We start from the raw sequence: 14,918 nt of genomic DNA on the forward strand, positions 1-14,918 counted from the left end.
CAGTTGCCTTTCTTTGTTCCTTTTCAGTAGAAAAGCAAAGAAACAACTCTTACTCACTGCTGCATAGCACAAAATTCCCTATCTTTTAGAAATACTTTTTCAACATTTTATGTATTTGCCAAAGGCTTTACCTGAGGACATATCCTTAACTGTTTCTATGTTTAAGCACATTTAAATCCTATGATATCCCATGTGATCTGTACAGAAACTTTTAACTCTATTCTTCACACTATTAATTTCGCAGACTTTTCATTCTCAGAATAGCCCAAATTGCTAATTTAAAATGAAGTAGTTGACATCTTTTATACATTTGAAATAACTTTTACTTATAGAGAAATAATAGAACATAATAGTATCCAATTTCTGAATAGTTATTTAGAAAGCATACCTAATGTACACAATACAGACAATCTTTTTATTTTTATATACTTAAAAGTGCTCTGCCCTTTGACTTCCTAAAAAATAGTGATTTTTAGTTCTCATGCTTTCACATCTGATGCCAATATATTTTACACAATATATGCATATTTAATAAGAGCAAATACAACAGACATCACAAAGGGAACTTACGGGGAAAAAATAGTGTAGCATTTAAAGATATTTAATATAATTTCTTTTCCCCTTCATGATAATTCTTACATCACTTGAATATTACAGGATAAGATAACGTAAGCTACCATTTTTACTGCAGATAAAATTTCTTGGGTTTGGAGTTTCAGTCAAGAAGTAACCACCGTAACCACCCATTTGACCACCAAAAAGTCATTAACTTGACCTCATCTATTTCAGAATTTTGATCAGAATTTTGTTCAGAAAGCCACAAACTTAATTTGAATCAAACTTGTATTTCTTCGACATCTTCCTAAGGTACATTCTGCTATTGTCACCTCTGCCTAAAACCACAGTATTGTGAAGAATATGTATATCCAAATGATTCTGGCTGGCAAGCCCCAACAAGTGGGGTTTCAGTGAAAGGCTGAAACAAAGCTGGGTAACAATTCCTTTCATACCCTGCTAGCCCTGTGTCTCTTAGGTATGTCACCCTGACTACATGAATAGTGGCAGACATCTAAGAAGTGTAATTCACACTTATCTCAAAAAAACTTTTTACTTGCTAGATATGCTTTCCCCGCAAATCTCAAGCTCTGCTATTTGAGAAATGTCACAGAATATGGAAAAACAAAATTAATTAGCCAGCTCAGTAATGGGAGAAAAATGCTGTTAGGCACTGCGCATTGCATCCAGAAGCCCGAAGGCATGAGTTTTATAAAAATCCTTGTACTGAGGCAGCATGAGTATTTGAAAGATAATGCAAGGCATTCTTTTTCACAGAAGACAGAGGCACACACAGAGAGCAGGACAAGCAGTATAGCTGTCTTGTTTATTCAGAGAATGCCGTGCGAATACTGCACACTGCAACTCCTACTTGGTAAGAAGGAAGCTGTCTTTCTGCTTTATCCTGCATGATGCACTTTCAGTCAGAGCCATCTGGAGGGAGGGAGATTGCGCTTCTTCTGAAAGCAAATAAGCTTCTCTTCCCTGAAGGACAGGATGGAGCTTGCAAAGTCTGCAGCAGCAGTGTGGACTGGGAGAACGCAGGAAATAAAACAGGATTCTGCCTGCTGTAGGAAGCAAACACTAAGATGACCCCTGTAAGAGTATGGAAGGAAAGTTTTGTTCAGAACCAACAAAAATAGCATGAAATTTCTTCAAGATAGAGAATATGTTTACATTACCCCTTATTTAATCTATCACAATTAGTTCTGAATTTTCATTGTTTAAAAAGTTATCTTTTTACACTCTGGTTATTTTGTGCTCTAAACAAAACCTACCTTTAAAGAGTGGGCTCCTTTTGGGTCTTTTTGGAGGTCACTTCAATGGAAGATGTGTAAGTCCCGTTATAGAGAGTCTTTTAGCCTCAGGGAGACTCTATTTTATTTTATTTTATTTTTATTCTGTTTTTCATGTTTAAGCTGCTTTTTATTTTCTGTCTTCCTTCTTACCCACCTTATCCAGTGACTAGAGCTCATACAGAGATATGATCTAGTTAAAAATATGTACTATTTTTGTTTTCAGCTGAGTGATTTCCTTAGTGCAGATTGCTGTGCAAAGAGAAGAGAGGGAATGTGTGAATGCCTATGGAGTAAAAGCTGGAACTTTCCTTTTTGCTTCAGCAGGCAGTCAGACCACACCTACAGATGTACTGGAAGTGCTAGGGAAATGACCCAGGCTCTGTAACTGCTATACATGTTCCCAGTCCTCCCTTTACTTTAGCATTTCTCCAAAATGTTAACTTAAATCTCATCTTCTTATAATGAGCAGTTTACATTTCAGAAACCAGCTTTCTGTCAGAAAAAAAGAATGCCATGCTGTTATGCTGCTAACGTTGCATGAGCATACTCATTTAGAGCATTATGTAGTGAAGGTCTTAGCTCTCATTGCTGGATGTGTCAGAATACCCTTTACCATTCTGAAGTCTCTGCAACAAGTGCTTTATTCATTCAACAAAAACAAAGATTTCACAGAGAAAAAAAAAAAAAGAATAGTAAAATAGAGAAATGATTACAGAGAAAACTGGAATTAATATTTGGAAACTAACCTTGCAGTTCGTTTCCAGAATCTGAGAATACTGGGAGTAGACCTTTTCCTTGCATATACATCTCAGAAAAATTTGCACTCATCAAATCTTCTAAGAAATCAAAACATTGAAAATAAAACTGAGGCAATGACAGAAAATCTGTCATTAAAAAAAAAAAAAAAAAAAAGAAAGAATTATGGGAAAATATTCCAAATACTTTATTAGAAGTGCTTTCCTTTTTTTTTTTTTCTCTTATTAATGAGATTGTCAGTTTCTCGCTGTCAGTCTTTTATAGTACTAAATGCAGAGATTATCTCTACGTATGCATGAATGTATATATCTACATAGGTATTTGCTTGGGCAAATGCAAAATTGAACATCACAAAGATCCAAATACCTTTTGGAAACCTCAGTGGAAATATGGATAACTATTTCTCTTCTTCAAGGTTCCAAATTCTTAATTTGTTAAAAATGCTGAACACATATTAATTGTAATGACAGCTTTTGCATAGCTGAGTTTAAGTTTAGACATCAAGTTTTTATCTTTTTAATATTACAAAAGCACATTTGTTTACAACTAAATAATGTATTCTTTTGCATCAATATTATGTAAAAAAACATTATCTGGAATGAAAAGCCATTGGGAAATCAAAGCTCAATATGTTGTGCATGGTCTTTATATTGCACAAAAAATAATTATTTTTCATAGTCTTCATGAGAGTCAACAGAGAATAAGCAACTGCCTTTTTCTAACAACGTAATCGAATGCAGTGGATTTAATTATACTAAATTGGTCATAATAACAGGTAATAACAATATGGCCAATTAGCTTAATACAAACTGTTGTTTTACAGCCTTTTTATAAGATAAAAGTTTAGTTAGTCATGCCACATCTTGGGTACAAATCACATAATACATCTTTTCAGAACTCTGCCATCAAAGGAGACGTTCAGAGGTTAAAATTCAGGATCATCAAAGAAGCATATCTCTGTCATGTAGTGGTCTATTCTTGTTCACTAGGTAATGCAAAAATAATTTGTCATTGCTGCTCTCTTTTACTTGGGATCTCAAAGGAGTTCTTCAGTCTCACTTGTACAAATGGAAGTTTTCTGCTTTATCTTCTGAAAAAACTTGTTGCAGGGACAGAAACATAAAAACAGTAGACTCCAATAACATGCAACATACCTAAAACTTTGTTCTAAATGATTATCTGGGGAACATCAAACCACACATCGATACTAACAGTGGATTCAGGGTTCTACGGCTGCCATGGCCCCATGCCACAGTCGTGGAAGTGATGCTGAGGAGAACACAGACAGGGTATAGAGACCAGAAATAATCCTGACCCTTAAAGATCATATCAATATGAATTCCCACTGTGTAAGTGTCATCCTATGCAGTGCAGTCTTTCTGTTTCACTTGAAATAAAATTTCAGTGTTGCAAGTCTAAATCCAACTCTAAGCTTGCCACTGTCTGAATGTTTGGGTACAGTACTCTCATTTGGGCCAAGCTGTTCAGTAAATGACACTTTACTTGCATCTGCCTGCATCAGCTTGATCAGCTTGAAAGAAATGCATATTTAATTAGTGTAAATAGCATTTAAGGTTGTTACAATTGAGCATCAAGAAACTTAAAGCTCTCCAAATTGCAAAGACAGAAGTGGCCAAAGACCACTTCTCCAGCTAAATATATAGGAGTAAATAAAATCATCTGAAGACTGTTCTCTGGACCTGATGCCAACTGACAGGCCCTAGATCATGCCTATAAAAATACTTCTTGCAGAATACATTGGCAACATTCAGAATAGGAATGATTCCTGAACTACTCTAACCTTTTACTCTAAATTTTTTCAGTTTCACAGGTGATACTAGAGGGGTGGCAACATTTACAGGAACTGGGATAACTTGATAAAAATACAGATGATTATGTGTCAGAACCTCATGTTGTGGACCTTTTTCATTTATTAATGCAAGTGTAACCTTTGTGAAAAGAATAAGGAGGAACCATATTTATTCATTACTTAGAATGTAATCCAAAGATTTTTTCTCTCCGTATTCTTAGAGACCTTTACATGATGCCTTGTCATTCATTTCACTGTCCTTACTTATTAAGTTATCTCACTCTGCAAGACCAGAATGAGAAATCAACTCCAGGAAATATAAGTGCTGTCAGAGGGAACAAGAAAAAAATATGTTGTTGACTCATTAGTTCATCTGCAACGTTAAAGAGTGTGTTACCCTGGTGTCTCAGCTGGGAAAGATCAGGACCAGCAGATGTGAGGAGTCTAAAGTGATGCATCTTACTGCAGGGTGAAAACGTAATGACTCTGAGAGTAACTGATGTTGCCTATCTAAATAAATGTACACAGGGTAACGTGAGTGTAACGGTATGTGGGTGGGGAGTGGTGGCTCCTTTATGGTTATCTGGTCAAGGAGCTCCTTCAGTACCTACCATAAGGGATAAGAAAGGGAGGAGGACACAAACGTGACAAAAAAAAATGAGGAAGGAGTGATGGGAATCAAGCCTGCCCCCCCACACTAATTGATAAGGACAGTGAGACTGCAGGGATGTTCAAGGTTATCTGCTCAGGGACCTCATCAGCTGGGAAACTAAGGCAAAAGGGGGAAGCCAGAAACGAAGTTTACCAAGACACAGAGCTAACAAAGCAAACGTGGAGACAATGACAAGGAACAAACTTCCCTGTCGCACTAATTGATGGGCTAAGGAGAAGCTGCAGCTGCCACTTCAGGAAGATCAGCCTGGAGTTTGAGGCTGGTAAAACTGTGAACAGGGACAGGCAGACTGGGAGAGGCTCAGGAATCAGAGAGCTCTGTTAACCCATGAGGGGACTGCAGGGGAAAGGGCAAAAAGGAGGAGCAAAGAGGGAAAAATGCAGAAAAAAAGTATAAAAGGGGTCGGTTGTGTGTAAAATGCAGCAGTCACTCTGCTTGTCTGCACTCTGTCCTTTCTCCTTACACATCCTCATTAAATCTTAACCAGCTCAGCACTTCCTCACTGTGTGTGTACTGCAGGGGCTCAGTGCCAGCTGCTGACGAGACCTGTGGGTACGGGAGTGAAGCTGGTGCCAGCTACAAGTGTGGGGACCCCAGCCTGTGGTGCCGGCGGCTGGAGCGAGTGGGGGTCCACAGCTGGAGCTCTCTGGATCTGGGGAGGGGAGGTCCTACAGACTTTAAGCCTGGGGACACCATCATGAGTGACAATTGATGCCAGCTGCTGGAGTCAGACGAGGGGTATGGCACCACTGGCTGTGTGTTGTCAGCTACCAGGGTCAGTGGGGTCTCAGTGTCAGCTCCTGGAGCCTTTATGGGTCTTTAACTACCCATCATGGGGCAGGAGCAGTGTGTGCTCCCAACCAGCCTATGGGGGGACTGGCAGGACCAAAGTGAGTGCAGGGCTCAGCATCAGTGGCTGGAGTCGGGCCATGGGTCACAGCCTGGCTGCTGGAAGGATCTACTTGATGCTGGGTGAAAACAGAGGGAAACAGTGGAGGTTGCTCTGATTTATTTTTTTTTTGTAAGCTAACAAATCTACAAAGTAGTGATTAAGCACAGTGAAAATGAAATATGCTTCTGAGCTTTAATTAATCAGTTGTCTTCAACAAAATCAGGGAACTTGGGTGTGTTTTCTTTAGCATATATGATAATAAAACTTCTCTTTCGTTCTTGCAGTTCACAACTCATATTTGACACAGTTGTTTGCAGACCTACTGTGTTTTTTGTTTAACAGACTGAATGCTAACATCACATCCTAAATATTTCAAGGGTAATTAGTGAATTGTTTACTCTTGATCACATTCGATGTGAAATTGCTAGGCAGGTAAAAGTTTCAGTCTTGTTTCTAGAACAAGAGGTTTACCTTTCTTATCAGGAAAACCAGATTAAAAGAGCTTTACGCCACTTTCTCTGGACATCCCCTTTTCCCTCCTCCTCTTCCCCCATTTGTTTTATTACCTTTTTACCATTTTATGATAATCCCAAACATGCCGTTTAATCTTCACTGACAAATGCCAGCAAGTAAGGATATTATGTAAAAGATTTTGGATTTCATAAAGCTATTGTCATGCTTAGGTACCTTTTCCCCAGCAGTTATCAAGTGATTATCTGACCTTTCCGTCCTTCCAACCCGGAATGCATTGGGCAATGGATTTAACACTGTTTAGATAGAACTCATCTTCAGGTTATAATTAATAGGCCCGTATTTAATCATTACATTTATGTAAGTACAAATGAGAAATCTGTGAACTATTACTGCTGGGTTGGACTGAGGCACAATTACCGGTAGCTTACCCAGCAAAAGTGCTCGATTGTTGCTGTATGCATTTCCACATTTATAATTATGCAAAAAGCCCTGTCTTCTTACTTGACCTTTTAAAACACCCAATGTGCTGATTGTAGAAAAAGTATTTTAAAAGCCTGATGGAAATTTCATAGAGTGCATATGCGACCCGGTGATTGTATCATCAGCAAATGCTAAACAATAATGGTTTAAGGTTGTTATTCTAATTTGGCCAGACCCTGCTACATTCAATCAAGCACAATCAAAGGTTCACGGCTGACATTCTAACAAGCACAGGGTGAAGGCAGCTCACACACTACTGAATTGCATTAACTTGTTTTCTGACATAAAGTACTGGGAATTAATTTCAAAATACGTTTATATATGCACACAAAAATACCTCTGCAAATCCATCATAGAAGCTTTTAAGGAAGAGCTAACAAACAGGTCTAAAGCCACTGTGAAAAGAACTGTATTTTTAAATAGAGGGCTTGCATAGTAGAAGAACCCATGTGGTCATATAACCAGTTACGGTGTTAGCAACTCAAAATACATAGAAGAAAAACAGTGACTTATTATTTTGGAAAAAAAAAAGGTGTTGTGTGGTCAGCTTTCTTTTGTTTAGCACATCTGTAAATGAGTTTTTTAAAAAAAAAATCAAAAATGAAAACTCTTCCTGTCAGTTCCTTTCCTAACCTTCTTCTGTTCCAATCTTAAGAATTATGGTGCATTAAAACATCTGATATAAAATATTTCAGAAAGATTATGACAGTATTGTTATCCCTTTATTGATTAATATTATGTCCTATTATCAGAAAGAGAAGACATTTTAGATCTTTAAAAGTCACTGCTTTTTTCCTTTAGAACCCTCACCAAAGCTTTCTGCTGCAGAATGACTGCAGTCAGGCTGTCACACTGGGTTCAAGCCTTAGGAAAAAACAGCTTGATCGTAGCAAACAGAGCCACTGAGAATGCACGGATGAAATTACATGCATTATCAGCAAACTTCCTTTGTAAGCAAGTAATGAATACAGTGTGCTGCAGCACCCTGTGCATTTGCTTATCTACCAAACATGGCAGGAAAACATTTCATTCCGTGATTGCAGCTCTAGCTACAATTTCTTCCTTGCCCTCATTCAGGTTAGCAAGTTTCAGGAAAAAAAATAATAATAATTCAATAATTAGCAAGTTTCAAAAAAAACTTGTAAAAAATTAGGTGATTTTGTTTTTTTTTGGTCTCATCAACTGATTCCTTAATTTATTTTTTTGCCCACAGAAGCCCTTTGTAATTTCCTTTATCTTATATTGATTTTATCAACAAAACTATGTTTTTCATGCAAATTTATTCACCGTAGGATGGACATGTTGTTTGTTTTGCCTACAAAAATGTATATAGGCCTTTCAGTTTAAAGGCTAATACCACATTCACATTTTTCTCTGAATATATCACAAAACCAGAATTACACAGGAAATAATCAGAGAACTGTTTGCAAATGTCGCTAATGTGGAGTCTTCATCCTCTCAATAAAAAGATAGGAGACCTTATCAAATGGTATGTGAAAAATCCTTTATATGACATTATCTAGAGAAGATAACGAAGAAACTGCTTTGCAATGCTTTTTTTTTTTTTTTTTTTTTTTTTTGTAACTAACTGTTTCAGAAGCTGATCTTGCATTATCAAACATAAACTAAATTCATGCCTTATTTATAGCATCCTAACAAAAATACATGCTGTTAGGTTTATATAGTTCTGTTTAGTATACTCTATTTTTACACAGATTTTTCGTGGCACCTGTATTACAAAGGCACTTGAATGCTTTTACACATACAGCTGGTTGTACACTGATTCTTTGACACTGAGCTTCACCAGAACTCCTCTGCTTCATTTGCTGAAAGAAATCCCTACCGGGGAGGCTCTTGTTTAGTTCTGGTATTTCTCCACCATGCTGTCTTTCTTCATGAAGACTGAGGCCTTGCAGCCAGTTGGTTACAGGAATGTAAATAAGCTTTTCGTCAGTAAAAATAAATGAAAGAAAACCAAATTACTTACTTTGCACCTTCTGTTTATTGTTAACAATGTATTGATTCTGTTAAGAGTGACACTGTTAAGGGATGTGTAGACAGGGAGAGGGAGAAGGGAATGGATGTGTTAATATCAGGGCCTGATATTACTGCTTTCAGTCTTAGGAATGACGCTTTTGAAAATAAGTATTACAGATTACAGTAGTCTGCGTGCTGTAAAATGCAGTGTATTTCAAATTGCTTTTCTGGATTATCTCTTTTGTGTGGTGAAAATGGATATTTAAAAGTTTTTAGGTCAATAAATGTTTTTCTGTCAAATTAAAAACCTATTTGCTGTTAAAATGGTCTAACTTTTTAATTCATTCACTATGTTTTGACTTTTTTAGCAATTACACTGCTTAGATTTCCAATATGATTTCATCTTAATAGAAGTTCAAGACCCAATCACATGCCAACTTACAGCTTATTAAACAGCTTCTTTTGTGTTGATAGTCTTTAATACCAAAACAGACATTTACTTGATTTTCTTTACTCATTGATTTAGTAACAGCCTCTTGTGGTTTGGCACCAGCAGGCAGCTCAGCCCCACACGGCTGCTTGCTCCCTCTCCCCAGGTGGGATATGGGAGAGAATCAGAAAGGTGAAAGTGCAAGAGTTTAGCTTTACCCAGCTTTACCATGACACAGCTTAATTAATTTGTCATATAAACAGTAATGCAAACTGTATACAGTGGTAAAATGTCTCCATTTCTAAATTTATGCAGGCAAGGCATGGTGCCATGTGAAGCAGAAATGTCAGTCCTGGAGATATCTGCAAAGACAAGGGTGCCTAGCAATTTCTGGTCCAGTTCGTATTGGCTTGAAACAGGATCCATATTCTTCGGTGGCTTGCCTCATCCTTATGCAACAAAACAGGTATTTTTTATCAAGAAAAATGTTTATTTTAAGATATTTTTATTTCAGGAATGGTTTATTGAATAAAACATAATTGAAGAAATTTAAATTATACAAAAATAGAAATTTCTTACACTCTTTTGAGGATTACATCCAAGGTATGAACGTGCTGCAGTTTTGCTGGCGCCTGGGACTTCAGTAAGTGAAGAGAAACAGCACTGCAACTTCATCTGCAATCCTTTTAGCCTTGAGTAGGCAGAGTTAGGGAGTAAATATGAACAAATCTGAAGAAGGCACCTGTTGGCTCAGGTGCTTGTTTTATGAAGATGTGGAAAGTATAATAACACTGGGTTTCAAAACCAGAGAGGACCTCTGCTTGCACCCTGTGCTGGCACAGAAAGGTGTGTCTAAAAATGAGAGGAGAGAGAAGCTGTGGAACTGCATCCAGGGCTGACAAGTATGGAACAGGGGCTTGAACGTGTGGGGCTACTCTTGTAGTATGGTAAAGGTATACGTGAGGGTGAGAATTAATGCTCAAGAGGACTAACACAGAGTTAGGGAAGAAGTAAGCTATGAAAATGGTGATGACAGTACATACGAGGGCATGCAGAGGGCTGGAGAGAAGTGGATCAGTACTGTGTTGTTACGTAGGAATTTGGGGTAGGGTAGTCACAGTAACAGACATCACTTGGTGACTTTGATGTTCTTGCAGAGCAAGATGACTATAGACACTAATTTCTATCCTACGACACTCGCACTCTTCACATTCATGTCGATCAAAGCCCCAGCCCTGTAATCCAGTTGAGATTGGAGGTAAACATCGACTCCAGCTTCCAGAAGTGCAGCCCCTGTATGGAGCAGTTCCCAGATGGCTCAGCCTTCCTTGTCTCATCAGATTTCTCAGTATGGAGAACCCCTCCATTGCCAAGGGACTGCTTTCTTAAGTATTTATTGCTTTGGCAAATTAAATTGTCAGCATAAGGTGCCAGAGGCCTTTCTAGTCACATAGCCTCAAGACAACCCCTGACATTCCCCTTACCTAAGGGCAAGCAGTGTTGCTAGGTGGTTGATTTCACCCCCTAATCTTATGTCCCAACTGTGGTACAAGAAGGTAAAATTGTTTATCATTACATAACAAAGTTTATCTGAGAGTCTTTATTTGTTTTCCACACATACTGGAATACACTGAACTGTTAGTACTGGGTCAGCATAGACCAGATCTCATTTATCTGAGCAGTGGTCTTGGGTACTCATGGCCCCATGGCTGTAACAAAGTTAATCTGTGGTGTTTATTTTCCCTGCACATAGAACAGTCATAGTCAGAGCTTAACACATGTAGCCAAAATTTCATTTTTCTGAGCCTTACTTTCGGGTAGGCTTCACCCTGTGACAATTGTTTTAACCTCTTCATTTCTGTTCTGCTCTTTGGCAGGTTAAGGTCACCTTATCATGAGGTGAATACAGTACCTTCAAGCACAGATGTGTTTTTGATGCTGTTTTTGTAGTGCAGCATTTCTAGATTGCATTTTGCTTGTAATAAATTACATAGTAACCAATGGAGTGGCAATGCCGTTGAAATCCAATTTAAATGTTCTTGTGAGTAGGTGCTTTTAGGGTAGTAAAATACTCATCCAAAATTATACTTCTAAATACTATGTACTGGTATTAAGAGAACATGTCAAATAGCTTTTGCAATCATATAACTTCTCCCTTAATTCAAACATTCATATTCAACTAACCATTTGTATGGAATATTTTATCATATTTGTTGCATATAAAATTTAATTTACTGTAGGAATCTATCTTCAAGAAGTATTCTAAACTAACACGAAAGAAGGAAATAGCACCATCAATGTTTAAATGACATTTCTTGCAAAACCTAAGTGAAATATTTTGGGGGATCTCTAAAGAGGCTGCATTGAAGATTTAGAGAAGTTCAGTCCCTGGAGGGTATTTAGGAGAAGGTAAAGAAGCAATTTGTTTGAGGGCTGTACTTAATGATGGTGTGTGTGAGAAGAAAGTCTGAGATAGTAAAAAGCTTTTCACCAGCCAAAGGCGAAATAAAATCCAGGACAAGAAGTTTACCTTATGCAAGTTAAAATAACAATAAAACACAATGTTTTACAGGTAATTTACTGCTAAAACATATTGCCAGTACCTGTGTTAGACTCTTAACAAGATGAGCTTTCTTCAAGTATGTGGAAATAGATTATTCTGTTCTTAATGCAGGATTATTAGGTTATGGTCTATGTTATTATTATGTTATGGCCTATGCTTTTATGTTTATCATGTTTATTATGTTATGGTCTATGTTTTTTTATTTAGATGAGGTAAAAACAGCATTGTGGGACAACTGTAAGTGCTCGAGCTGGTGATACTTTACACTTCCTGAGTACTAGTAGGGGTATGTTCATTAAGTGTCCCAAATGGTAAAAATGCATCTTAAACTATCAGTTGCCTCTCCAGTTGTCTCTTCAGTTTTCCATGACACTTTTTTGCAGTTTACTGCTTTCTGTTTGAGATTACCTAAACCTTTTATTTTCCTTCATTTTCCTTTCTCCTTTATGATTTCTGTGCTCGTTTTTATCTTTTCTTAGTGTCTCATTTTGTTCTTTTTTTTTTTTTTTTGTAGCTTTCGGCAAATTTGATTTTCCTTGGTTTTCCCATTAAATTGTGTTGGCTATAAGTCATGTGCAGTGTATAAAGGCTGTATGCTTCCCTTTTGTCCGGTAATGGAGAACAATCTCTCTAAGTTCTTTTTATTTTGACTATTCATTCCCAGCAGCAGAAAAACACTCCTGGAAGTTTCTTTCTCGTCAGCTTTGACCCAGGCAGTCAGGTTGCTATTGTAAAACCTTCACCATCCCCAAAACAGAGAAGGTCTGTTTCTGACCTTGATCCTGCAATTTGCTTCAAGGGAAATTTCAGCTCCAGCTGGGACTCAGCTCTTCCTGGCAAATGCTCTGATCACTCTTGGAGTCAAGTCTGATAATGACCCTCATGATACCTGTGGTATCTGCCTAATAATGCATTGTCTTGTTTTAGATGAGCTCCTTCTCTCACTAGAGTAGTTCATTCTGCTGTTGGCTGTTGGCCCTCCTACTGTCCAATATTGTGGGAGTTATATAGAACAGTAATTTCAGACCCTAGACTGCTTTAGTTGATACCGGTTCCTGTCTAACGGGAACCAGGGCCATAGCTGTTGACACAGGATTTGTCCATATTACTGGAACAGGCTCATGCTACATTATTGATTTCCATCCTAGACCCCTTTTCCTTTCTTTATTAGTGAAGTTTGATATGATTGGTGCTGCCCGCAGGGTAAATTATTCTCTGAGGATTTCCTATATTGCAATTTCCTAATCAGCTCTTGGGTGTCCGTGCACCTTTCCCACATAATTATTTTTTGGTCTGTATGTTTATTATTCTGCATTGCTTAAGAGTCAGAGTGCATGTACTCAACATATAAGGCAAGGTGCAACAGTTAGTCTTTGCCTTTCGGTCTAAAGAAGTTGAGGCTTACATTTCCAAAAATTAAGGAAAATTATTTTTGCTACCTTGACAGCTTTCCATTTTGTTCTTTAATACAATTCTGCATTAGGGGTACTGTAAGGAGTACCCATTTACTCTTTCATTGGGGGTCTTTTTAGGGTCTTACAAGAATTACTGAGAAGTAACTGTTTCTCTGTATATACTCATAGGGGTCTTGAGTCTCTTCTGAACATGATTGGCATTCTGCCTGGTATATACCATCTTGAATGGAAATATCAATAAACAAAGTCATAATACTTCCAGGCTGGAAGTCTTGATTAGCACCACATATACATGTTCCCACCACTCAGGGTAATAAAAGACTTTGCATGCTATCAGCAGAAGTTTGAATTTCCTTCCTAACCACCCTCTACTGATTTCCCTGGCTGTTGCCACAGCTTGGGAATGCAGAGATTATAGCCTTATAGAGAACAGATATATTACTCTCAAGGCAGCGATGTGTTTAAAAGAACATTTGTGACATCTGGGGAAGCAATGTTATACTACTTAATTGATTTCCTCACTAATCAGAAACTCTCAGACCTCCCGGATGACTGTGCCTAGTAGCAGTGGTTGGGGGGAGAAATGCTGTCAAGAGCAGAGCAGGTCAGACTGATGGACTACTTAAGTAAGTTGAATGTAGAAAGTATTATGGGTCCAAATGGCATGCAGACAAGCAAGCATGTGCTAGTAGCTCGTGTTATTGCAAGGCCACTCTCTGTCATCTAAAAGACTATAGCAATCAGAAGAGGTACCTACTCTCTGGAAAAGAACAAATGTCAAATCATGTTCATCTTTAAAAAGACTGAGGAGGAGGACCTGGGTAACCAGGAGCTGGTCAGGCCGATGACACACTTCAGTTCCTGAGACAATTGCAAGGATGAAGGGAACAGTCAAGGATTTAGCATGAGGAAACTGTGCCTGGCCAATATGATCACCTTCCATGTTGGAAGGCTCTGTGAAAAAAGCTAGGACAGTGGATACCCCTTACCTTTTCTTCCAGGCTCAGCTTCATTCCTGATTCCTCCCACTCCCCAACCCCAGTGTGTTGGTGGGAGCTGTGGTCTGCTGCTCCTTCCTCCTCATGCTTTTTCCCCCTGCCCTGGTACAGTTCTCCACAGGCTGCAGTGCCCATTGGGACATAACCACCTGCACGATGCAGGGTGCCACAGGCTTCAGGGGAGCCTCTGCTCTAGCACCTCATGCACCTCCTCCCTCCTTCTCTGACCCTGATGTTCATGGAGTTGTACCTTTTTTTTTTTCTTTTTTTTTTTAATAAATTCCCCAGAAGTGCCACCATTTTGGCTGCTGGGCCCAGTGTGGCTGTTGGAAACATCTGGAACCAGCTGTGTCCAACATGGGGCAGGCCCAGCCTTTCCTCCCAGAGGCCCTTCAGCCCCTTTCCACCAACACCACGACACCTGCACCTGATACACAGCTATAGTTCTCTGACTATATATACCTGCAAACAAAAATATTTAGCTAAATATGAATCGGATGTTGAGGATCTGAAAATATGCATGGAAAACTAGGTAACACTGCAATACGTTGAAACATCTTGGATGAATTCATCCAAGTTCAAGCACTGCAAACTTTC

At 38.5% G+C, this 14,918-nt stretch overlaps 1 protein-coding gene across 1 annotated transcript in view; it reads left to right on the forward strand.

Moving 5' to 3' along the window:
* EYS (eyes shut homolog) overlaps positions 1–14,918 on the forward strand; it is a 530,119-nt gene that overhangs the window by 250,598 nt on the left and 264,603 nt on the right. The window contains exon 15 of the mRNA XM_072035108.1: positions 9,661–9,811. Coding sequence (XP_071891209.1) covers positions 9,661–9,811 — 151 coding nt within the window. The remainder of the gene's footprint in view (positions 1–9,660; positions 9,812–14,918) is intronic.

This window comes from Anas platyrhynchos, chromosome 3 (assembly GCF_047663525.1).
Source record: "Anas platyrhynchos isolate ZD024472 breed Pekin duck chromosome 3, IASCAAS_PekinDuck_T2T, whole genome shotgun sequence".
Taxonomy (NCBI): domain Eukaryota; kingdom Metazoa; phylum Chordata; class Aves; order Anseriformes; family Anatidae; genus Anas; species Anas platyrhynchos.